We start from the raw sequence: 24,136 nt of genomic DNA, 5'->3' as shown, positions 1-24,136 counted from the left end.
TGTTAAGGAGAAGTCTCCTCTGGAAAACTCATCCCATGCCAACACTGTCCCTGTTTAGGTGCCAAGGGACTGGGATTCTGAATTCCTATGCTTTTGTGTTCTCCTTCATTATGGTCTCATTCTAGCCCTGTTTTGGGGAGAGCCGAAACCTTCAGGAAACACACCCTGAGGCAACGCCCTCCCTTGCCCTGTGTCTCTAGCATATCTTTGATTACAAGGCAGACAGACCCCAGGACCCCAGGACTGGCTCTACTTATCTTGTAAGTCACGATATGTTGCAAGTTAGAAACACATAACTCATAACACATCCATTAACCGCTGCAAGAACCACCACGGCCAAGACATGGAAATAATTACAAATAATGGTTGGTTATGGACCAATAGTCTAATGCAATCTGGCAAACAACAGGATTGGAAAAACTGCCACAAAAATTAAAAGTAGCAAGAGGGCAAAAGAATCATGATGATTTTTATGCAATCTGATGTGACTTTATTGATTACACAAATAAAGAGGCATATGGAAGAACCGTACCCAAAGTTTACAGCACAGTCTATGAAGGACATATTTTAACTTTCCCCCTACCCCTTTCTTATAAATTCCTATAAATTCTAATTGTTATTGATACAAAATTCCTCTTACTTATTGTCACCGTTACTTTGCACCATTTCATATCTGTAGTAATTGTCATATTTTTGCTATATACACACTTTGACACAACCTTGTCAGAAACATTTGTCTGTGTGTTTATTGTTGCTTTAATTTTATGTAATTGTTGCATGTCATATGCTCTAATGTAAACAAAGATATATCTCAATGCAACCATGATAAACAGCTTAAAGATGTAAAGGAATAAGAACTATGTTACCCACCCCCCAAAAAAGAACTGAACTGCGTTGAATGAGGACACCAAAACATTTCTCCCATAGTCCATCCAAGCAGCAGTTAAACATTCCTAAAAAGTATAAACACACACGCAGCGAGATAGAGTTGCATTACTTGTGCCTTCCCTTTGTCTCCATCTCTGGGCAGGTTCTGGACCATCAAGGACTGACCACACCTGCCTTGTCCTTAAGGACCTTCATCTCTGCACCATGTCCCAGTCCCCCCACCCCCACCCCCTGCACCACTGCTGGTTTGGTTGGTCTTCCAGATCTATGGGTGGTGTTGGTGCTGGGGAGATGGCAGGAAGTGACGTTGCTTGCAAGACATATCCATGCTACTAATGCAGGGCAGGAGCCCAGTTGATGTAAGGACCATGCTGTGTGACTGGGAAATGCCCTGCTCAAAGGTCCTCTGTTGGACCATGCTGGCTAAGTATTGGTGGGATTGTGGGTTAGATGGCAAGGGAGGCAGTGGCAGCACACTGTGCTACGGAGCTGGGAAACTGGGTCCCACTGACTCTCCCACCTCCTTGTTGGGGTGAAGGAACATCAACACAGGTCTAGGGTAGAAGCTCTGGTGCCTCCAGTGGGCCTTAAAATCCCTGGGGCAGGAAGGCCAGCACTTTGAGAAACACGCCCCATCCTTAAATGCCATGGTCTGGTGGTACTGGAGGAAGAAGTGGGAGCAAGCTCTGCTTTGGGCCTTCTCATGCCATGCACAGCTCGACAACTTTCTTGGCTGGCACTGGGAAACTTGTGTCCAGGAAACACGAAGGGCGTGGGGGAGAGAGAGGTCAACATCCCAATGCTTTGCAAGGTGAACGCCAGACAGAATGCAGCTCCCAAGGTCCTTGTGGCTTGGCTTCCGAGTCGTGGTAAGAGCTCAGGGTGTGGCTTGGTGGACTTCTTCTGAGCGAAGCACTTTGTAGACCACCCAGTAGAAGATGTTGAAGACCAGGAAGGTGAAGGGGAAGACCGCCCGAGAGATGGTATCGATGCGCTTGGCCCTGTCCAGGTAGCGCCTCCGGAGCATCTCGTCCTCCCTCAGGAGCGAGGTGGGAGGGGGTGGCCTGTAGATGTCAAGACTTTCCATTGCCCCACTGTCCTTCATGTGCTGCAGGCAGTGGCCCAGGCCATAGCCCCGGAAGTAGAAGCGGCTCTCGCGGACAACCTCTTCCTCCTGGGGAAAGAGAAAGGGAGGGAGCAGCCCAGGGAGCTGGGGTCATTGCTTTGGAGGGGTAGTCACAGCTTAAAGGTTCTCTGTCTTGTCTACAGGACAGGGGGCCCTCGATCCTGCTGCATCATGGCTCAAATCCAAAATCCTTCCTCCAAGGATGGTGGCTTGAACCAGGGTGCTGAAACTAATGAGACCCAATTGCTTTCGAGGTAACGCCGGAGACATGCCACAGCAGAGCAGGTGGGATGTCTACAAGGCAGTCAAACCAACAAGGTGTGTTTGCTAGAAAGGCATACACAGGGGAAGTTGGATCTCTACAGGAAATCCTCCCTGGGAGAGCCACTCCCACTGTCTCTAGCCAGGTAATGGTGAGCAGCCTATATAAGTTGGTCATGTCCCTGGCCTGCTTCCTTTCTGATTCCTGATCTCCGATCTCTCTCATCTCTTCTCTTCAATGACTAGGGATGTAGGACATGCGCTGAGTATGAGAAACAGCTCAAACTCCATTTTAATCTAAACTACCATATATGTCTGTAACCACCTTTTAAGCCTGGGGCAGGACTGCTGCTGTGAAACCGGGTGAGTAAATCTATCTTTACTAATAAGAATACTGTGTGTTTATTGTTTTAAGGGGGGGGAGGGGAATACCAGGAAATCCAATCTGTGATAAACCATCCTGGATTGCTTAAATTAAAGGGCTAACACTAGTTTATCAACAGCTTTCTTCCTATTATTATTTTCAGCAAAGGGGATGTACTCTGCTGAACTCACAAATGTGAGTAAGGAAGGATAATATCTAACAAATATATTATCTCTTTATTTCTATACGCATCCCATGAGAGCATGTGAAGAGGGGCTGCAGCCCTCTCTATTTCCAGCTTCTATAGAGTGTGTCTGACGAAGAGCTCTGTGCCACTCAGAACGCATGCATGCCCTGATAACAGCTGCCCTTCGGTCCTCCTAAGCTCGCTTCCAGCACATCCAGCCCTCTCTCCCTCTGGGCTCCTTTGGCTTCCAAGGGCTTTGTGGTGACCCCACTGCCAGCAAAAAACCCCCTTTGCTCCCACACATACAGGGGGTGCTGTGCATTTGTGGGCAACACTGCAGGGTGGGTTTCTCACAGGCAATGGGGAAGGCGGTGCAAGGGAGGGAGGGGAAAAACACGAGGGTTGGCGTGGAGAAGGGTGTCAGGCGGAGAGCAGGAGACCTGCGGGGTGGGGTCAGGGGGTGGGGAAGGGGTGTGTGCTTGCTTTTTACCCTGGAGTCGGTGCTGCCGAATTGAGAGAGGGTCTCGCAGGTGGACTCGCTGCTGGGCGTGACCTCCAGCTGCCGTAGGGACTCCAAGCTGGGCGTCTGGCTGTTCAGACCCTTTTACAATCCAGCAGGGAGTGCAGATCAAACAGAAACAGGAGAGTGGATGACCGAGGGTTCGGCTGGCGCACAGCGACTCTGGGCGGGAGCCCGTGCAATGGGTCTGTCCATTGATGCCCATAGGCGTGGCTCGCTCTGGCTCAACAGGTCTCCTCTTAGAGAGCTTGGTTGACTACAGTCCTCTGGGTGGACTCACACATGCACAGAACAGAGAGGGGAGACCCACCAGGTGCCTGGCAGGCCTTCCCTCTCCTCTTTGGAGGATGGCAGCAAAAAGGCAGTGGGGCAGTGGGGCTTAGAGGCCCTGGTGGGTGGCCTGGAATCACAGAACCGTAGTGCTGTGGAGTTGGAAGGGACCTGCCCAACCTCCTGCAATGCAGGAATCTCAACTCAAGCAGATGGCCCTCCAAGCTCTGCTTCAAAACCTCCAACGAGAGAGAGAGCGAGTTCACCACTTTCCAAGGGAGTCCGTTCCACCCAAGGACAACCCTCATTCCCACAAAAACACACACACACACTCAATGCCTCCAATGAAGGGCTCAAAATGGTGTGTGGGCTTTGACGGCACATTCACACAAACCAGCCATTCAGGAGCTCCCAGCTTAGGCAGGGAGGAGGAGGATGAAAGGCAAGGTTTTGTGGGAGCTTGTGGAATGGCAGCATCATTACAGCCACACACACACACACACACACACACACACACACACACACACCTTGGTAGGACCTGAACCAATGGATTCAAATGACCAGGAAGAAGATTCCATCTCAACATCAGAAGAGCCATTGAATCATGGAATGGACTCCTTTGGGAGGTGGTGGACTCTGCTTCCTGGGAGGTTTTGAAGCAGAGGTTGGATGGCCATCAGTCAGGGATGCTTGAGCTGAGATTCCTGCATCCCTGGGGGTCTCTTCCAACTCTACAATTCTATGATTCCGTCTCGGCTTGCCAAGTGGCCAGCCTTTAAGGCTGCAGATATAGAACTGGGAGGGTTTAGTCAAGGCTTGGTGACGTCTCAAAAGAAGGCCATGGGAGGGTGAGGGGAAAGGGGCTGAGCAGGAATGCCCAGAGTCCTTCAGCATTTCTGGCCCTTCCTTGCAACTCCCAGAAATGGATGGATGCCAAATAAGCCAAGCTACACAAATGTCCTTTCAAAAATGTGCTTTCAACATTTGCTTTTCCTGACGATTTCATTTATTCATTGGCTCCCAGTACGTTTCCGAGCACAATTCAAAGTGCTGGTGTTGACCTTTAAAGCCCTAAACGGCCTCAGTCCAGTATACCTGAAGGAGCATCTCCACCCCCATCGTTCAGCCCGGACACTGAGGTCCAGCGCCGAGGGCCTTCTGGCGGTTCCCTCATTGCGAGAAGCAAAGCTACAGGGAACCAGGCAGAGGGCCTTTTCGGTAGTGGCGCCCGCCCTGTGGAACGCCCTCCCATCAGATGTCAAAACGATAAACAACTACCTGACATTCAGAAGACATCTTAAGGCAGCCCTGTTCAGGGAAGTTTTTAATGTATGATATTTTAGTGTTTTTTGGTTTCTATGGAAGCCGCCCAGAGTGGCTGGGGAAACCCAGCCAGATGGGCGGGATACAAATAATAAATTATTATTATTGTTATTATTATTATTATTATTATTATTATTATTATTATTATTATTATTATTATTATTATTAAAGTGTGGGCCTCTACACATGAGATGGTTACAGTGGGGGTGGGCACTGGGGCGCATGACTCAGGAAAAGGGGGGTGAGGAGAAGGGTAGAGGGGTGGAAGGAGAAAGCAGCAGCAGCAACACAGTCTCACCGACACCCTCAAAGACCAGTAGCTTTATCTCTGGGGGTACAAACCCAGCTGGGAACCCTGCCGTCATGCCCAGGAAGGTGCTTCCTCTGAATTCTAGGTCTGTGCCTGGCTTTGCTGCAGCTAGAGAAGGCCATTTGCACTCTGCACCTGCTCAGAGATGCTCCCTCCATCCTGCTCACAGAATCATAGAATTGTTGAATTGCAGATTTAGAAGGGACCCTGAGGGTCAGCTGGTCCAATCCCATTCAAGGCAGGAATCTCAACTAAAGCATCCATAACTGATGGCCACCCAACCTCTTTTTGCTGCTGCATCTCACTATTGAGTTGCGTTAAGCTTGGAGTCCACCAAGACCCCCTAGATTCTTCTCACATGTACTACTGGCAAGCCAGGTTGTCCCCCATTCTTATGTTCTCACAGCTCCATCCATTGAATGGCAGCAGCTCTCAGATCAAGCATCTTCTCCCTGTTAGTGTAGTCTAAAAACAGGCTTGAAACGATCCTTGCATAGTTTTGCCCCTAGCAACAAGTTTTATCCCAGCAACCGGTCTTCCCCAGCAACAGGGTTTCCTTAGCAACAGACTTCTCTATTAGACAGGCTCTGAATGAGAGAATTTTGGCTGTTACTCTGGCCAGACAGCTAAAGAGCAGAGAGGAGGAAGGATTCTCTGTGCATAGTTTTACTTTATTTTCCTCACCAGTGGTTGTAATGTTAATTTTTCAATAAATACTTTAAGCAGGACTAGAATGGGTGAGGTGTTTATTCCCACATGGGAATTCACCAACAGATGAAGTGGACTGAGAAAGAAGGTTCTGGAGGATTTTCTGGGTGATTCAGCTGACTGAAAAGGAACGCGCAAAAGGAACAAATTGCATTGATACACCTGGGCCTCCCTGGAGAAGCCGTTGGGAGTTGTACCTGTGGCCTTCTGCAGGCAGGGAGCTACAGCCCTTCCCCTCAAAATAAAGATTTGTCCTCATGGTTCAGAATGAAAGACTCCAACTAGACCTTGAGAGCTCTTGGGAGTTGGTGGCAGTGGCCAATGATAATGTTGTCAAATCAGATTCAAAACCTGTTTTGTTTTGTTTTTCTTTTGCTACAGAGACTCGGGGCAGATTTGGGGAACCCGATGAAAGAAAAACACCTGCAAAACAGGTGGGAGACCTTGAAATATCTTCTGGGTGGCATCTGTTTCTCAACATGCTAGTCTGAGCTACAGCCCCCTCCAAAGCCCCTGCCTCCCCACCACATCCTGGGTGACTTTCAACAAAAATTCAGGGTCAGCTGGGCCAGGAATCTGGGAGGGAGGGCAAGTGGGGGCAATCCTGCTCCATTAGGAAGGGGCTGAGCAACCCAGCAGACAGGGATGGCTCAGCTACTGCCACTTGAGAAGGGAGGCCCTGATCCTGCACACCCCTCCCTTTCCCCAACCCAGGATCATGGCCATTGTGTCTGGGCTGAGAAGAGCAGCTGGGAATACAGCCAGCGAATCGCCCCCTTCCATCAAGAAGACAGCCAAGGTGGGGGGCGGGGCAGGTGGGGGGTGTCAATCCGCCTACTCACCATCTGCTGCCGCCGCTGCCTTCGGCGCAGGCGCATGAACTCCTTGTGCTGGCGGGAGACGAAGTTGACGGCGGCATACTCCAGCAAGGCGGCGAAGACGAAGAGGAGGCAGACAGCCATCCAGATGTCAATGGCTTTGACGTAGGAGACCTGCAAAGGAGGAAGGGAGAACGGGGTGGGCCCTCAGAAGTGGGTTGCTAGGCAGGGCCTGACTTAAAAGACTCCATCCCCCTTGGGGATCTGGGCCCTTACTCAGCAGGAGCACCCTAATGGAAGGAGCACCTAGAATTGGAAGGGATCCCATGGGGCAATCGAGTCCAACCCCCTGCAATGCAGGAATCTCAGTTCAAGCATCCATGACAGATGACCACCCAACCTCTGCTTAGAAACCTCCAGGGAAGGAGAGCCCACCACCTTCCGAGTGAGACCTTTCCACTGTTGAACTGCTCTTACTGCTAGAAAGTTCTTCCTGAGGTTTAGTCAGTACCTCCTTTCTCATAACTTGAAGCCATTGGTTCGAGTCCTACCCTCCAGAGAAGGAGGAAACAAGCAGAGGCTTGACAACCATATGTCAGGAGTGCTCTGATGGTGTTTCCTGCTTGGCAGGGGGTTGGACTCGATGGCCCTTGTGGTCTCTTCCAACTCTATGATTCTATGATTCTAAGCTTGTTCCCTCTTCCATGGGACAGCCATTGAGATATTTGAAGACAGCTGTCCAATCTCTTCTCACTCTCCTCTTTTCCAGGCAAAACATACTCAGCTCCTTCAACCGTTCCTCATAAGGCTTGGTTTCCAGACCCTTGATCATCTTGCTTGCCCTCCTCTGCACACCTTCCATCATCCTTCTTAAATTGCAAGGGGTTAAACTAGATTGCCCTCAGGGTCTCTTCCAAGTCTACATTTCTATGGTTCTATGATGAATTCTATACTGATGCATTCGAAGACTAAAGATCTGATCATCTTCAGTCAATGGACTGACAACATGACAACACTCTCAACATACGAACGGATTGCTGGCAGACATAGACTTTGAGTTTATACAGAATATAGTAGGTTTTTAATAAGCATATACGTATTAGGATAATGATACCACTTATATCTATATAATAATGTATGGAAATGTAACTGGTTATAATAATGGTATTGTCTTTTCTGCAAAAATAAAAAATTCTATGATTCTAGGAACTATGTACACTACCTTGAGAAAAGGTGGGTGGTGGATATGATGAATAAATAATAAACCTCTCCTTTTTTCTGTCCCTGACAAAGTATCTTTGGTTATGCAATCTTGTCTTAATAGCTTCCAGAGATAAGCTGCACAGGGTGGTGATTTCAACTCTGCTGAAATAGAGATTTGCATTCTCAGAGAAGTGAGAAAGAGGAAGGAGCGCGGCTAAACAGAACATCCTCTCCTGCTCCTCAAAATCCACGTATGAGGCTTTGAGCTCCTATTAGGGAAAGGTGCAGTGGGAATGCAATAATGAAACAAATATTTGCAAGACGCCATCTTGGGGACTGGAGAGGCTCACTTGCCCCCGTCCTTGGGAGAGAGCTATTTCTCCCCTTCCCCCTCAAACCACCTGGCAGCACCAACCTTTGGCAGAGACGCCCGGGAGCCCGCGCTCTGCGTGGTCATGGTTAGCACCGTGGTGATGCCAAGGCCCACCCGGGCAGGGGCAGCATCCATGTTGATCCAAAAGGAGACCCAGGAAAGGATGACGATGAGGAGGCTGGGGATGTACATCTGGATCAGGTAGTAGCCCATCTGCCTCTCCAGGTGGAACTTCACCTCGATGCAGGTGAACTTCCCTGCAAGGGAAAAGGCAGAGCAGGCCCAGGGCCAGATTGACGGATAAGCTAAACAAGCCACAGCTTAGGGCCCCACTCTCTTGGGGGCCCCCCAAAAAATTAAAGGGGGGAAAACTGGATGTACATTTCCAAAATATAAGATAAAAAACATAAAATAAAATCTACAATTATAACTTCATGTTATAGCAAGTTTCTAGAGACTAGATTATGAGTCTTTGTACATTGTGTTTCTAAAGGAAGTTTTCTTATTGCCAAATGCCAATGTGTTTGCATTATTAAGTTTGCTATGAATAAAAAATCATTTTAAGTTAGAGCTTAATAATTATTTCACTATTAATATACTTCTTCTTAATTGTATTTCACTATTAATATACTTCTTCTTAATTGCATTTCAGTTCAACAATGACTTTGATAAAATACGTATTTTGTGATGTGCAAATGGCTTGAGATGCCTATGAGGTCCATAAATGACCATATAGTTTGAATGATGTTAATGATGAAAAACTGAAGAGAGAGAGAGAGAGAGAGAGAGAGAGAGAGAGAGAGAGAGAGAGAGCCAATGAGACAACGCTGAGGTTACAAAGGTTGTTTGGGGGGGGGCCTCCATGTGTCCTCCTCATAAAGAGGTTGTTCCCCTCTTTATTTCATTTATTTGTGCCATTCCTAGAATGCCCATGAACCAAGTTCCCCTGGATGGTTTGCAAAAACTAGCCAAATATGCAGATGTGATACCATCAGTTAAAAAGACTCTGTACAAGATTGGGATCCTTAAAATTAAAAGAAGGGGGGGGAAGCAGAGTCAGGAATTCAAGAAGAAAGAGGAGGAAACATCTGGGAGGTGAGATGCCCACCATTGGCACAAGCCCCGTGGCAAAGGAGTGGGCAGCGTTGCGGGTGGGAAGGTGCTCATTCTGTCCTGGGACGATGGAAGCATCTGGCGGAGGGAGGCTGGTTACCTGTGTTGTAAGACTTTGTGCAATAGCCCAGGTCCTTCTCATCCCGCAAAATGAACTGAGGGAGCGTCAAGCCTTCGGCCACCTGCACAGCTTCCTGTTCCTTCACCCACTCGAAGATCAGGTCGTTCATGGTGTAGCCAACTAGAAGGCAAAGGCAGCGGGTGAGGAAGGAAGGGCGAGAGGGGAGAGCATCCCAGAGTCTTCCAGGCATCTGCACAAAGCCACAAGTGCTGTCGGGCATCCTCCCCCCTCCCCCAAACCACAAGGCCTTCATAGAATCATAGAATGGTAGAGTTGGAAGGGACCCCTGGCTCCCTGGGTGCAATGTGTATAACGGTAAAGGGGTAAAGGGACCCCTGACCATTAGGTCCAGTTGTGGCCGACTCTGGGGTTGCAGCGCTCATCTCGCTCTACTGGCCGAGGGAGCCGGCGTACAGCTTCCGGGTCATGTGGCCAGCATGACTAAGCCGCTTCTGGCGAACCAGAGCAGCGCACGGAAACGCCGTTTACCTTCCTGCCGGAGAGGTACCTATTTATCTACTTGCACTTTGACATGCTTTCGGACTGCTAGGTTGGCAGGAGCAGGGACTGAGCAATGGGAGCTCACCCCGTTGTGGGGATTTGAACCACCAACCTTCTGATCAGTAAGTCCTAGGCTCTGTGGTTTAACCCACAGCGCCACCCGTGTCCCTTGTCATCTAGCTTAGTGTTTCCCAAAGTGGGTGATACCACCCCCTGGGAGGCGCTGGAACAATCCAGGGAGCGGGTAGTAGCCTCGGGTGCAAGGGGGTGGGTGTTGAATAAAGCATGAAGAAAGACGAGAAGAGAATAAAATTTTGAAAAACCATTTGTACATGTTTCATTTGTTGTATAATGATGCTTATCAATGTAGAATAGAGTTAAAGTCAGAGTGATTATCTGCTTAGGACGTAGCTAGAAATATAGATACATAAAAAGAATGCAAATTTGTCACGGCATCATTCTGTTTCTGCACTTAACGAAGGTAGATTTCCAGGGGGCACTGAGGATTTTTTTCTGAAAAGGGGGCACTAGGCCAAATAAGCTTGGGAACCTCTGATCTAGTCCAACCCCCTGCGATGCAGGAATCTCATCTAAAGCATCCATGACAAGTGGCCACCTAACCAGTGTTCAAAACTCCCATTCTAGGAGCATTTTGAGCCATGGAATTTCATTGGCGCCAGCAGTTTCTGAGCTCTGGGCGCAGCAAGTCCTGATTTCAGATTAAAACTGCAGAGCGGAAGGAAAGGAGGACCTTTTTCTGCCTCCCCACTTCCAGCTACTCTCTCAAGAAGAGACCCTCTTACGAATATTAGGGGGGTGGGCAGGGGAAGGACTAGACCATGTGAAAAATGAAGATAATATTTTAGCCGCAGTTCATTCGTTTTCAGCTTTGTATTCTTGTTATTTAAAAAGTGCACCTAGACATTCTGTTGTTGCTTCCACAACCTCGGTTGAAGGTGCCATTGAGCTCCTAGCTTCCATGTCTCCGTTTCTAACACTGTACCCAACCTCTGCTTAGAAATCTCCAATGAACCAAAGTCCACCACCTTCTGAGAGAGTCCATTCCACTGTCAAACAACTCTCACTCTCTATTTTCTTTTTTTTAAAAAATAATATAAACAACTCTCACTCTCAGAAAGCTCTTCCTGGTGTCTTTAGTTGGAGTCTCCTTTCTTGTAACTTGAAGCCACTGGTTCAAGTCCTACCTTCCAGAGCAGGAGGAAACAAGCTTGCTCCCTCTTCCATGGGACAGCCCTTTGCTCACTGCCTTTTCCTCTGCTCAGCACCAGTCACCTTCCCACCCCATAGCAAAGGGAACACAGACCAGATCATGCTCAACTACAAGTTCCACTTGTGGGATGTGAAACACAAGAGCAGTCAAGTACAACATTCCTAGAGTGAACATGTTTACACATGGGGAGGAATGTTTGTCCAGCCAGCAGGTAAACTTCCTGTTTCCATCTGGGTTGGGACAGACTTCCTCTGCATGTGACTAGAGGTGGGTGTGGCCTCACCTGTGCAGGTAACGACAAAAGCACAGGGCAGGGCAAACATCTCTCTCTTTTTGACTACATGCATCGAAGAAACAACATCTGCTTAGCCAAAGATGCTCTCTTGGCCTCCAGCCAAGGACAAAGGGACTGTCTCCTTATGAGATAGTTTCCAGGTGTATGTTACTTTTCTAAGCAAAGTCTGCCTTCTGGGATCCTATTGTGAACAGAATGATGTGTGAGTAAAGCTTTTTATACTTTTATAGAAGACTGTGACATGTCTTATCTTTTATGAGGGAATAAGGGGGAAATACCAGAACAGTTATTATAGAGGCTTTAGCGAGCCTGAGCAAACGCATCTGCTGCGAGTTTTAAAAAGGGGAAATGTTATTCTGCTAAATTGTGAACAGACAATATATCCTCTCCTGCATCCCTGAACATTCCAACACCACTGTCCTCCCTTGCTGGTTGGGATACATGTTCCCTGCCCCAGGGGCTCTTGCCTTTCCCCTTGACCTGCTCCTCCAACTCCGCCACTCAAGGCATCATTGCTTTCTGAAGAAGCACCAGAGCTGCTTTGAAATGGACTCTTCCACTGCCAGAGTCTGTTGGGCCTTCCAGAACCTCAACAATGACTTTGGGGAGCCACCCTGGACTCAGCTGGCAGTCCTTCCACTGCCCATCTGCTGGCCACTCCGTGCAGCTCACTGGCAACAATTTGGCGCAGCATCCTTCCTCCTTGCCTCCAAACATAGATTGCAGGTGTGGCGACTGTCCTGCACCTGGCACCACAAAAAGGTTTTGCCCTGGTACTCACAGCTCTCCAGTTGCATCGTACAGGTCTGGATGTCCATCGGGAAGTTCTTGAGGTCCATGGGGCAGGACAGGATTAGTGTCAGCCTAGGAGGGAAGGGGAGAGAAAGGAGGGGGTCAGGGGGGAAAGGGGTCTGTGTCGGGCCCTGCCCTGCTTCCGAGTGGCAGCAGGGAGAGCCCATGCCAGGCGCCGCTGGGCCCACCTGATGCTGTAGAGCACGTTGCCATTCTTGAAGATGCGCAGGAGCTTGTTGTCGGTGGTGACCTCGTGGAAGTTGGCGCCCTTCTCATTGGCAAAGAACAAATCTGGCTTCCAGATGGAGTCCAGCATGGATGGGTCGAGGTCCAGGGAGTCGTCAGGGTATTCCCGGTAGGCCAGGCGGGGGTCGTTCCACTGCTGCCTCAGGAAGACGTTGACGCGGTAGTCCTTGAGAGCAGAGAGGAGCCGTCACACACAGGGGCAAGCCACATGACACAGGCATGCACCTGCACACACACACATGCATCCATGTGCAGGGCTGGTTCAGGGCCTCTGGTATCCTGGCCCAGGAGTGAGCAAGGCAGGTGGGAGGTGGGAATAAGGAAGCAAGCAAGCAAGCAAGCAAGCTGGGAAGAAATTTGGAGAAAGGCTCTGGAACTCCTGCACATCAATGGCTATTGATGTAGGCTACGCTCTCCCTGCATAGTAGGGGGCAGGAATAATAAATTATTATTATTATTATTATTATTATTATTATTATTATTATTATTATTATTTTTTATTTATACCCCGCCCATCTGGCTGGGTTTACCCAGCCACTCTGGGCGGCTCCCAACCGAATATTAAAAACACAATACAGCGTTAAGCATTAAAAGCTTCCCTAAAAAGGGCTGCTTTCAGATGTCTTTTGAAAGTAAGATAGTTGCTTGTTGCCTTGACATCTGATGGGAGGGCGTTCCACAGGGCAGGCGCCACTACCGAGAAGGCCCTCTGTCTGGTTCCCTGTAACCTAATGACTTTGGATACCAGTTGCTGGAAACCACAGGAGGGGAGAATCAACACCGTAGAGTTGGAAGGGATCTGGGGGTCATCCAGTCCACCCCCCGGGGGGAGAGTTCTTATGATCATAGTATCCTACTTGTAGGTTTCCCACAGGTTTCTTGTTGGCCCCTTTGCCCATCGTAGCTCAGTTGGTAGGGCCTGAGACTCAGAATCTCAGGGTTGTGGGTTCAAGACCCGCACTGGGCAAAAGATTCATGCACTGCAGAGGGTTGGACTAGATGACCCTCATGGTCCCTTCCAACTCTGTAATTCTATGAGAGACTAAGACCCGTATAAATAAGGGTGCCAGACTAGGAGGGCCATGGGCTTGATCCAGCTACAGGGTTATTTGTGTGTTCTTATGCACAAGCCACAAGGCTCTTCTCTGCCCTCTTCCCAATTGTCCTCATCACCTGAACCTCCACCTTTCCCACCACTTTCCTCTCCCTGCCCCCCATCAACCTCCAAGGGAGCAGCAGCCACTCAGAGGCAGGCACAACCCCCAGGGATCGCTGCCCAGCCAGCCCCAGGGCAGAGGAGGACCCTTGTGCTTGGGGCGAGGCAAGCAGTCAGAGTCTCACCATGGTTGTTTCGGTGACCGAACCAAAACTGTTGATGAAGATGTTGCATGTCACGTTGACGGGCGGGCCTGTAAGCCAATGGGAAAGCACAGGTGAGTTGACAAGGTTCCAGGGCGCAACTCAAAGCCACCTTCGACCAAGTCAAAGCATTGGTCCACCTGGAGGAGACACCTGCCTTATACAGGTCACTTGTTTTTCCAATGATCCCAAGACACGTGTGAGAGGATGTGCAGCCAAATCACAAATGCATGATTCCTAGACAGTCACAAACAGGGGACATGATGATGTCATAGCCTCTAAACTTTTGTGGCAGGAAGAACAATAGAAACTTAATATTTACTTCTTCCTGTCTCTGCACACTTTTCTCCTGCCTGCAATGGGGTAGGTTGTCTGTAAGCTCTCCTCCAGAAAGCACACTCCATTTTGCACTAGACTATGGGTGTTTGTAATATTTAAGGATTACCGCCTGTCTGATTTTCATCACCATACTTGTTGAATCCTGGCAAGACTTTTGATGTGAGTAAAGCTTATATTTTCCTGTTTTACTAAATAGCCTAAGAGTGATTTCTTTGTTAAGAGGGAAATATGAACAGGAGCAGATAATCCAACTCTGCCCAGAGCATCCTTGGATATCATAATTGCTCTAGAAGGTCATGCAACCTTATCCTAACAGCTTTTAGAGATAAGCTGTGCACAGATGGTGATTTTAACTCTGCTAAAGAATAAGTATTTACATTCTCACAGAAGTGAGAAAGAGAAAGGATGTTGACTAAATAAAATATCCTCTCCTACTCATCTAAATCTATCCAACACCAGGAGTCTTGCAATATAATTCCCAGGGATGACACTCCCCCATTTCCACCCAGGAAAGGGCTCTCTTGTCTTCTAGCGTCTCTCTTTTTGTGGGGGGAGGGGCTTTGCATCCCTGGCTATCTTTCAAACTTCCAGCCTCCAATATTCTTGCACACGGAGTGACCTTCAGCACTGGAGGGATGTGTATGATGTTCTGGATTTGGCAGCCCTGATGGAGAAACGTTGCGAAAGCATGGGAAGCATGTGAGCAAAGTCCTCCTTTACCTTTGAAATTGGGTCTGATGCGGGCATCGTACCCCGACGTCCGGCCCATGAGCTTGTCCAGGAAATCAGAGGGAGACATTGGTTGCGGGAGACTCCGTGAGGCAGATTTTGCTTCTCCTTTCCCTGACACCAGTCTGGGAGGAAGAGAGGGGGATGTCAGTGTGGGAATGTTCTGGGGTGCAGGAGAGGATACCGTATTTTTCGCTCTATAACACGCACCCGACCATAACACGCACGTAGTTTTTGGAGGAGGAAAACAAGAAAAAAAATATTCTAAACGAAACAGTGGATGTATGATTTTTGTGGTTCATGCTGTGGCCACAGACATGTGATCTGACAGTGAGTTTGGAATAGCCCAATGCAAAAATCCTGAGGATCCATGTGGATCCATGCTTTGTAATCACGTTTTTGCACCACTGCAGCCCCAGGCAACAGTGGGTGCGTGATTTTTTTGGTGCAAGATGTAGCCATGGACATGCTATGTGATCTGGTGGTGAATTTGGGGTGACCCAGTGCAAAAATCCTGAGGATCCATGTGGATCTGTGCTTTCTAACCATGTTTTAAGTGGGGAGGACAGGAAAAGCACTCAAGGGACAAGGAGCATGCGTGGGGTGTGTGGAGAAGGATGCTGCTAATAATGAAGAAGAGGGGTATAAGGGGAGAAGGCTCCTCTCCTCTCCCGCTTTGCTCCTTTAAAGCAAGCAGGCTTTCTGTCCCCCTCTCCTCCCCACTCAGCGGCTCTTCTCCCGCTTTGCTGTTTCAAAGCAAGCCACGGAGGAGGGAAGGAAGGGGAACCATGGATCCTCTGCTCACGACTGCAGCAGATCCCACCCCCCACCCCCCGCCACCCGTAGGCATTGCCTCCATAACACGCACAGACATTTCCCCTTACTTTCTAGGAGGAAAAAAGTGAGTGTTATGGTGCAAAAAATATGGTATATTGTGAGATTATATCCTAATCCAACTTGTGCTAACAAGTTCCCAAAATATCAGCCGAGTTTATAGACATTCCCCTATAAGTTCTCAACGGTAACGTCTGCACAGGTTCGCTAGAACCTCTATAATAATTACCCTGGTAATTTCCCCTTTGTTCCCTCTTAAAATGCAAGGCACGACACAGTCTTCATAACGGTATAAAAGAGTTTACTCATGTTCTGTATCACAATATGATCCCAGAAGGCAGACAGGCTTAAAAAGGTAAAATACATTTAGAATCTATCTTATAGGAAGATAGCCCTTACCTCCTCTCTTGGCTGAGAGCCAAGAGGGCATTCTTAGATGTTGCTTCCTCAAAGGAAGATGGCAGAGAGAGAGAGATGGCTGCCTGCCCTGTGCTTTTATCGTTACCTGCACAGGTGAGGCCACACCCACCTCTGGTCACATGCAGAGGAAGTCTGTTCCAGGAAGATAACCTGCTTGCTGGACGGACATCCCTCCCCATGTTCTAACATGTACACTCTAGGAATGTTGTCATTGAATGCTCCTGTGTTTTACATTCCACAGTCAGCAGGCTGAACCCCACTTTTCTACACACACACACACACACACACACACACTGCTGGAAATAGGAGCTGGCATCATCTGGGCTGCCTGTCGCCATTCAGCCCTGCTGGGTTTAGGTGCCTCAACACGCAGAGGTAGAAGGCAGCAGTGTGGTACAGTGGGTAGCGCATCAGACTAGGACCTGAGAGAGAGTTTGAATCCCCATTCAGCCATGAAGCTCACAAGGTATGGCCAGTCACTGCCTCTCATCCTACCTTGTAGGGTTGTTGTGATGGCTCAAAGAGGACAAAGAGAGCTTTGTATGCCACCTTCAGCTCCTTGAAAAGGTGGAACATGATTTTGATGCATAAAATAAATAGTCTAACCTCTTGGTGCCACTCAAGCTACTCCCTCTGTCCCCTCTGTGAGAGACGGGACCCCTGCTGTGCCATGACTAGAGGGATGGCAGAGCCATATATATTATCTTACCTCCCTGGGCACATGTTCTCTTTTTCAGCACTTTCCCCCAAGCCAGAAATGTGAGAACATCTGCTAAATCTGAGCTCCAAACTCAGACTCCATCTTAAGCTAGACTTAAGCAAGTCTTTGTAACTGAATTACCTAAGCCTGCCTGAACAAAGCTGCTGCATCTGTTACTCTTCAAGAAGTATTCTGAGTGAGGAAATGTTATTTTTTCCCCCTTTTACAAGACTGTGTGATTGTTGTTTTAAGGGGGAGAAAAGGGGGAAATATACCAGGAGAACCCAGTTTGTCTTAAGCATTCTGGATTGCTTAAACTAAAAGGCTAAAACTAAACTATCTAAGCTTCCCTTTTTAAGCTGCAGAAGGATGGCACTCTGCTGAGCTCACAGATGTGAGGAAGGAAGGATAATATCTAATAATTAGATCCTAGCATCTCTTCACATCCCAACAGCAGGGCAGAGAGAGTTATCCAGAGGGCCAAAGGTTTCCCCTTTGCTGCCAGTCTGGGCCCAGCTTCCATCTCGGCTGCAAGGCCTTGTGCTGGCTCTCCCCATGGAACAAGGGGTGCTTCCCCAGAGCTCTGCTCAGAATTAGGATGGTCATTAAGCAAATTAAGGAAACCAGCACTGCAAAAACTGGACATGGCAGCCTTGGCAGCCTTTACAGGGAGATGCCGTTTTCCTCCTCCTCCAGTTCCTCAAGGTCTTTGTGCAGCTGCCAGGGCAAGAGCAGACCTTTTCACTCCCCAAGGGAGTTTGCTGTCACTCCTGGGGGTTTGCTGCTCTCTGCCCGCTCCCTGTCCCTCCCCAGGCAAGAGGGCACTGCAGGGCACTGCAGTCTCTCTCTGTCACCCGCCCACCTTCCTCTGAGTGTGCTCAGCCTGCAGAGGCCTCTTCCCAGCCGTGCTTGAAAGGGGCAGGCAGGCACTGCCCCCCACCTCCCCCCAGACAAATAGGACCTTGATTAGTTTTTCAATGGACCTGTTTAAAAGATTTTGTAAATTGTTCTTCTTCCTGAAGGAGCGTCTCCACCGCCATCGTTCTGCCTGGACACTGAGGTCCAGCTCCGAGGGCCTTCTGGCGGTTCCCTCCCTGCGAGAAGCAAAGCTACAGGGAACCAGGCAGAGGGCCTTCTAGGTGGTGGCGCCCGCCCTGTGGAACGCCCTCCCACCAGATGTCAAAGAGAAGAACAACTACCAGACTTTTAGAAGACATCGGAAGGCAGCCCTGTTTAGGGAAGCTTTTAATGTTTGATGCATTACTGTATTTTAATATTTTGTTGGAAGCCGCCCAGAGTGGCTGGGGAAACCCAGCCAGATAGGCAGGGCATAAATATATTATTATTATTATTATTATTATTATTATTATTATTATTATTATTATTTGTTTTCATTACTTTGCTCCCCACTCTTGGGAGTGGGGAGAATTCAGCTGTAGAGAGGGCTATAGATTCTGTGAATAAGTCAATAATATTTCCCCTCTTTGGCCAGCTGCTGCACCCCTCCATTTGTCAACTCCGAGGAGCCCAGGCTCTGCCTGTCCCTAAGCAGGGGCAGAGGAGGGGGGGCGGTCCACCCCAGGTGTCATCACTGAGGGGGGTGACATTCGGCGCACCGTGACTCCCAGGCCTACCCCGAGCCGTCAGGGGAAGGGGTGGAGATGCGCCGCCTTGCCAGCGGCCTTCCCCACCTTCCCCCTTTGTTTTGACAGCTGGGGGAGGCTTTGGAGTTGTGGGCCGGCGGCGCGCCATTGCCCCTCACTTCCGGGCTGCTGGGGGGGGGGAGCCTCCCCATAGCTGTTAAAAGGAAGAGGGAAGGGAAGAAGGGCGCTGGCAAAGCGGCATGGCTCCCCCCCCCCCCCAGGAAGCAGCCCACCATGGACAGCTCGCTCCACCCCCCATGGGCATCTCTCCCCCTGGGACACTCATCCCACCCCCATGGTATGTACACCGCTCCGGGCGCTGAAGCAGCTAGCTCTGCCTCTGTCCCTAAGGCCAGCCTCTCAGTCCCCGTCCCCCGCCAATCATAGAGTTAGAAGGGACCCTGGGGATCATCGAGTCCAACCCCCCTGCAATGCAGGGATAAATATGCAGCCGTCCCAAACGAGGATCAGAGACGCAAGCTTGGCGTTCTCATCGCCGCGCTCCAACCAAACGAGCTACCCACACTTCTCCCAAATGCCCCCTTCCCCGAGAGCTGCCCGAGGATTTGCTGTCGATTCCCCGCGTGAAAATGCTTGCCCATTAAAAGGAAGGGAGCTCCCGGGAAAGGGGTCGCTGGCTAGACTGGAAAAGCACTTTGCAAGACGCTACCTTGTTAAAAGACGCAAAAGAGGCTCCGCAGATCCTGGGAGGCCAAATAATTTTAACAAGCCCAGCAGCTCCTCTGCAAGGTCAGCAAAGCGAGCGCCGCGGGAGGTCAGCAGCGCTTGCATCCAGCTCATCATTCGCTCGCCAAGGCCCCTGCAGAATCCGGAGTGGAACAGGCCCCCCTGGAGGTTTTGGACTGTGGCAAGAACAGCTCCCCTCCCCTCCCTCTGGGGTGCTGAAAGATCTGGAGTAACTTACAAGCCAACTGAGGCTTCGGCCGCATGTAGAATATACATTCTCCTCTCTCTTTCTGCATCAAGAGATGGCATCTAAATAAACGCAACAAGTAAAAATATCTGAGCTGGATGCGTCTCCAGTGACCCTGCTCCGTTACTGGGCCAGTGCTGCCTGGAAAGGCTGGTGGCCCCCCTGGCAGAAGTTGGGTGGGTGAGTCCTTGTAGGACAGGACCCCTGCATGCCTGGGTGGGGGAGAGCTGTACCATTCTGGACTGAGCAGAAAGGATCAGAAAACAGCGACAGGAAGTGTGGACCATTTGCTGCCTGGCTGCGCAGTGCCTGGGGTCTCTCTCAAGCCCTCGAGGATCTCCAGAAGTGGGGGTCCCATTTCCGTCCATGCCTTTCCCTTTTGACCCAGTCTGAGGACAGGAGCGTCTGCCGCCAGTCCAGTTGAGAAGCACCCAAGGGGCTAAGGGCTTCAGTTCTTGGCATCCGTGCATCTCCGGGGGTAAAGGCGAACAACTATGTTAGCAGCACCGAAGGGACTTCCCCAGGACGCGAGCCTTGACCAGTGTTTGGAGGTCCTGGGCTGCCCCTGTAACAAGACCCCTCTCTGGGCCTCACTGAGGGGGTCCAAAGGAGAACACCAGCTGGGCTGCAGGAGGGACTGGAAGGAAGCGTACTAGGCACCACCCAACCGCCTTAGGGACTCCACCCTTGTTCTGTTTAGGGTTTACTCCTCATCCTTTTCTTCTCCCAAAGATATCCCGCAAGGCAGCGGATGTTTATGATCAGAGTTCTCCCAGATAGGCTCCCTTTCCAGGTGGCCGAGCCCCACCTGCCCCTCATTCCCCCCTAGACCACCTGCAGAAACCGCCTTCTTGACCATTGGACCCAATCTTGGTCTCGTCCGCTCAATCGGCCGGAGTCTGTCTTTGCATGCAGGGGAAGTCCCTGGCTACTGAGGGATGGAGACCCATCGGCTACCTTCACCTGATTTAGCTTCAGTGCCTTCAGGCAAACCTGATATCACTCCCAGTGGACACAGCGGGCAGGAGATACTGTGCTGCGGAGCCGAGGGACAGAGGGAGCGAGGATTCCTGGAAGAGCTGAGAACTCCTGCTGCCTGTGCCCACCCAGATGGATGTGCCTTTGCACAAGCAAGATGTTCCCTGCCCTTCACTCCAAACCCACCTGGAAGAAGATCCCGAGGCAACAGCCAAGCCCCATATCAGGCAGTCCCACAGAGCCAGGAAATCTGGCCGGCTGCTCTCAACCCCTACAGTAGCCGCAGGGCCTTCCTGGGGGTAGCCCCACACTCATTGGAATGCAAGAACTGCACCATAGCTTGGGAAAGATTTGGGTTATCTTCAGGGCACCCCTCCATGAGGGTGGTGGAGCAGCTTAGCTGGGGTCTCTCTGTGTGTTGCACTCGTGAGGAGGTCTGAACTCCCAGGTCTCAGTGTCGCTGGCAGGCCGCCTCTCCCCCAAACCTCGAGCTTTAAGTCCAGACAACGGGGAGAGGTTGCTCCCGATCAAAAATAACCTCCTTGGCTATTCCCACACTTCACAACTGCACTGTCCGTGTGCGTGTGTAGAAATGGTTGCTATGTTAGAGACAGCTGGCGAATTTGCAGAGCGGAACAAGCCCAGACTGCGGGGGGGGCGGGGGGGCGGGGGGGTTGCTCCTGACCTCCCTGCAGGTTTTTAGGCTCCCCAAGCGCTTACCTGGAGACCCGAGGCTGACATGAGGGGATCTGAAATATTCACGGGGTGCTGGAGTCCTGAAAACATCTACGAGGCTCTAACACTACAGAACACTTAAAGGAGTTTTTCCCCAGCGCTGCTCTCCCCACAGCTGGAATGCCTGTGGGGCGATGCTGGGACCTCCCAGCGCAAAATGGATGAGGAACATGGATCTTCTTGCAAGCCCCACATCCCACCCCAAGGACCCTGCTGCTGCTGCTGGCACCCCTGCGTTCCCCTAAACCCAAGAAGGCTGTCAGTTCCTCTTAGGAGTACTCGCCATGCCAGAGCATACAGTACCCCCACCCCAATGCCCATCCCACCCGGGGGCGCTTCGTTGCTGGAGTGGCCTCTCGGGTCCCCCTCCTGCCCTGTGTCCGGAGAAGTGTTGCTTGCTCGGACCCTGGAGAGAACCAGGCCTCGTAGCTCAGGTGAAAGGACTTCCTTCTCCTTCAGACCCCTCCCCGAGCCTTGCCTGAGAGCTAAGCGCCCCCCCCCCGCCGCATCTGCGCCCAGATTGCCAGCGCCAGTCTCTGAGGGGGATCCGGTCCCCAGAGCCTTTTTGCCCAGCAAAGGGCATTCTCCCCCTGGCAGTGAAAAGCGGCTGGTGCTAAAATTCTCCCCCAAGAAGGACCAAGAGGCCTCGCTGGGTCGGGATAGGACCAGCCTCGCTCCTTCCCTCCCTGCCGGGCTTCACAACCCGCCGCCCCCGCAGTCCGAGCGCACGCAAGAAGCCCCCCCTCCCCCAAGATCCAAGAAGATCTGGAAGCGAGGTGGGGGCTGGGACTGTGGAGATCTGCGGGCTAAGCTGGTGGTGAAGGAGAGGGAGAGAGACCCCCTCGTGATTTCTTTGCAAGGCTTAGGGCTCCAGAGCCGGCTCAGGAGGGGAAGCAGCTGCGGGAACGAAGGAAAAGAGGGAAAGTGAGGCGGGGGCGGGGCTGCCTGGCACTTGATTTGAGCCCCCGAACCGGTTTCGAGCGCCAGCTCTCAGCCCCGGCGCCGAGAACGCGCCGCCACCTGGAAAATACCAGCGCGCCTCTGAGCACGTGCAAAGTGCCCCTTCCGTGCAGCTGCAGCCCCGACCGGAGACGCTCCCCGTCCCGCCCCCCCCCCCCGTCTCACCTGAGCAGCACGCCGAGCAGGAGGTGGGAGACGACGGGCCCTCGCATCCCTCGGCCGCGCGGCGTCCCCCGCCGGCGGCGGCGGGGAAGGCGGGCGGGCGGCGAGGCTGGCGGTGGCGGCGGCGCCCCAGCCCGAGGAGGCGCGCGCGCATGTCCCGCCGCTGCTCCGCGGCTCCGTCCGGCAGCGGCAGTGGCAACGGCGGCGGCAGCAGCGCCGCATGGAGGCGCCTCGACGGCCGAGCGACGGCCAGCGCCTCAGTCCTGCCCGCCGCTGGCTTCCTCCGCCCGTAGCCCCGAGCCTGGCAGAGACGCTCTCGCTCGCTTCGGCCCGCCCTCCAGCGGGGAGGGCGCTGCCCAACCCACGCAAGGACAGCCCCGACGGCGCGGCGCAGCGCTCTGCTGCCGCTCCCCGAAACCAGATCCGCCGCCGTCGCCTTTTTTTCTCCAAGCTTAACCTTCTCGGGCGCGCGAAAAAGGAGCCGCAGAGCTTGTGCAGAGTGCGCGCCGACGGAGAGAAAGGTCTGCGCCGTCGGAGCGCTTCTCACGTCTGAAGGGTTACTCTCTGCTCACCAGAAACTCTGCTGTCAGCGCAGCGCGGCTGGTTCTGGATATGCCCCAAATCCTCGCAGGGGAGAGCAAAGGTGGGCTCCCCGACCCTTCCCCTGTCCGCGACGTCGGATTGCCTGCCTCTCTCCCTCGCCCCCAATTCAGCTCTTCCCTTCTTTTTGGCTTTCTGTTCTGTGAGGTTGCTGGCGCCGGAGGGTTTTGCTCACCGGACACTCCCCCCCCCCCCGCCTTCGGGAAGTTCTCCCCAGAAGTGAACCCCCCACGGAGAGCCGACTCCAGCCGGACTCCTGCGTCCCCAAGAGGCAGCTTAGTCGAGACCTGGCCTGGTCAGCCTGTGGCCAGACTCTTCCGATGCTCTTAAGGGCTTCACTAAGGACCGTCCACTTCTGCCAGTTGGGCTGGACAGACCGCCTGCCACACACACACACCATCCTGCAGCAGCCCAGCAGCCTGCGAGAAACCAGCGGGCTTTTACTTCACAGAATTGTAGAATTGGGAGGGGTCCCGAGGGTCATCTAATCCAACCCACTTCAGTGAAGAAATCTTTTGCTTCTAGGAGCCAACTCCTCGGGGCTGAGCTCCTTTCGGCCACCCCAATAAAATATTTGAGGGGGCTGGCCCCCCCAAAAAAGATTGTTGGGCATTGCCATGGTGTGGTAACAACACACACACACTGTAACAGGCTGTTTTTGACTATGTGACTTCTATTTCAAACACAATTCAGCATATAATATCTCACAAAGTGTAATTCCATAGACCAGCACTTCATGCAAACGAAACATATCCTGAGAAACTAAAGCCCAATGGATGGCCAATTTAGTAACTGAATGGACTTTATATGTTGAATTGTGTTTGAAATAGAAGTTACATGGTCAAAAACAGCCTGTTACATTGTGTGTGTTGTTACCAAGATTGTATTTGCGTAACCTAAGGTTTAGTAGTGTTTTGCGTTCAAATGGTGTGTGGATGCCATGCCATGTGATCGATTCTGCATTTTACCACTGAATTGGAGCAAATCGGGTTTTCTGTGGGTTGCTGTTTGCTTTGATTAAACCATAGGAAGGGACCGCGAGGGTCATCTTATCCAAACCCCTGCAATTTAGGAATCTTTTGCCCGAGGAGGG

At 51.3% G+C, this 24,136-nt stretch overlaps 2 protein-coding genes across 4 annotated transcripts in view; one reads left to right on the top strand and one right to left on the bottom strand.

Annotated features, from left to right (window-relative positions):
- LOC310689477 (GTPase IMAP family member 7-like) overlaps positions 1–24,136 on the top strand; it is a 96,794-nt gene that overhangs the window by 21,751 nt on the left and 50,907 nt on the right. The window lies entirely within an intron of this gene.
- LOC310689407 (glycine receptor subunit alpha-4) lies at positions 1,222–22,549 on the bottom strand. Of its 2 annotated transcripts, none has more exons than XM_083467083.1 (9): positions 22,447–22,549; positions 15,069–15,202; positions 13,992–14,059; positions 12,593–12,816; positions 12,394–12,476; positions 9,565–9,705; positions 8,394–8,608; positions 6,800–6,949; positions 1,222–2,062 (listed from the first exon to the last, which is right to left on the bottom strand). In XM_083467083.1, the coding sequence occupies exons 1-9, from the start codon at positions 22,491–22,493 to the stop codon at positions 1,766–1,768; spliced, it is 1,359 nt and encodes a 452-aa protein (XP_083323209.1). In that variant the 5' UTR covers positions 22,494–22,549; the 3' UTR covers positions 1,222–1,765. The 2 variants fall into 2 exon arrangements, with proteins under 2 accessions (XP_083323209.1, XP_083323210.1); XM_083467084.1 differs by lacking the exon at positions 22,447–22,549 and adding an exon at positions 21,307–21,492.

Source organism: Podarcis liolepis (assembly GCF_965112155.1).
Source record: "Podarcis liolepis genome assembly, chromosome: 12".
NCBI lineage: Eukaryota > Metazoa > Chordata > Lepidosauria > Squamata > Lacertidae > Podarcis > Podarcis liolepis.
Note: the sequence above shows the minus strand (reverse complement) of the source record. Positions and strands in the feature narration are given on the sequence as shown.

Bases quoted from the DNA above. Each gene is read 5' to 3' on its own strand.
- LOC310689407 (XM_083467083.1), bottom strand. From the start codon at position 22,493: ATGCGAGGGCCCGTCGTCTCCCACCTCCTGCTCGGCGTGCTGCTCAG. The intron at 12,477-12,592 runs GTGGGCCCAGCG...CTTCCCTCCTAG, and splicing joins AACGTGCTCTACAGCATCAG to GCTGACACTAATCCTGTCCT. The intron at 2,063-6,799 runs GTGAGTAGGCGG...CTCTTTCCCCAG, and splicing joins GGCAGCGGCGGCAGCAGATG to GAGGAAGAGGTTGTCCGCGA.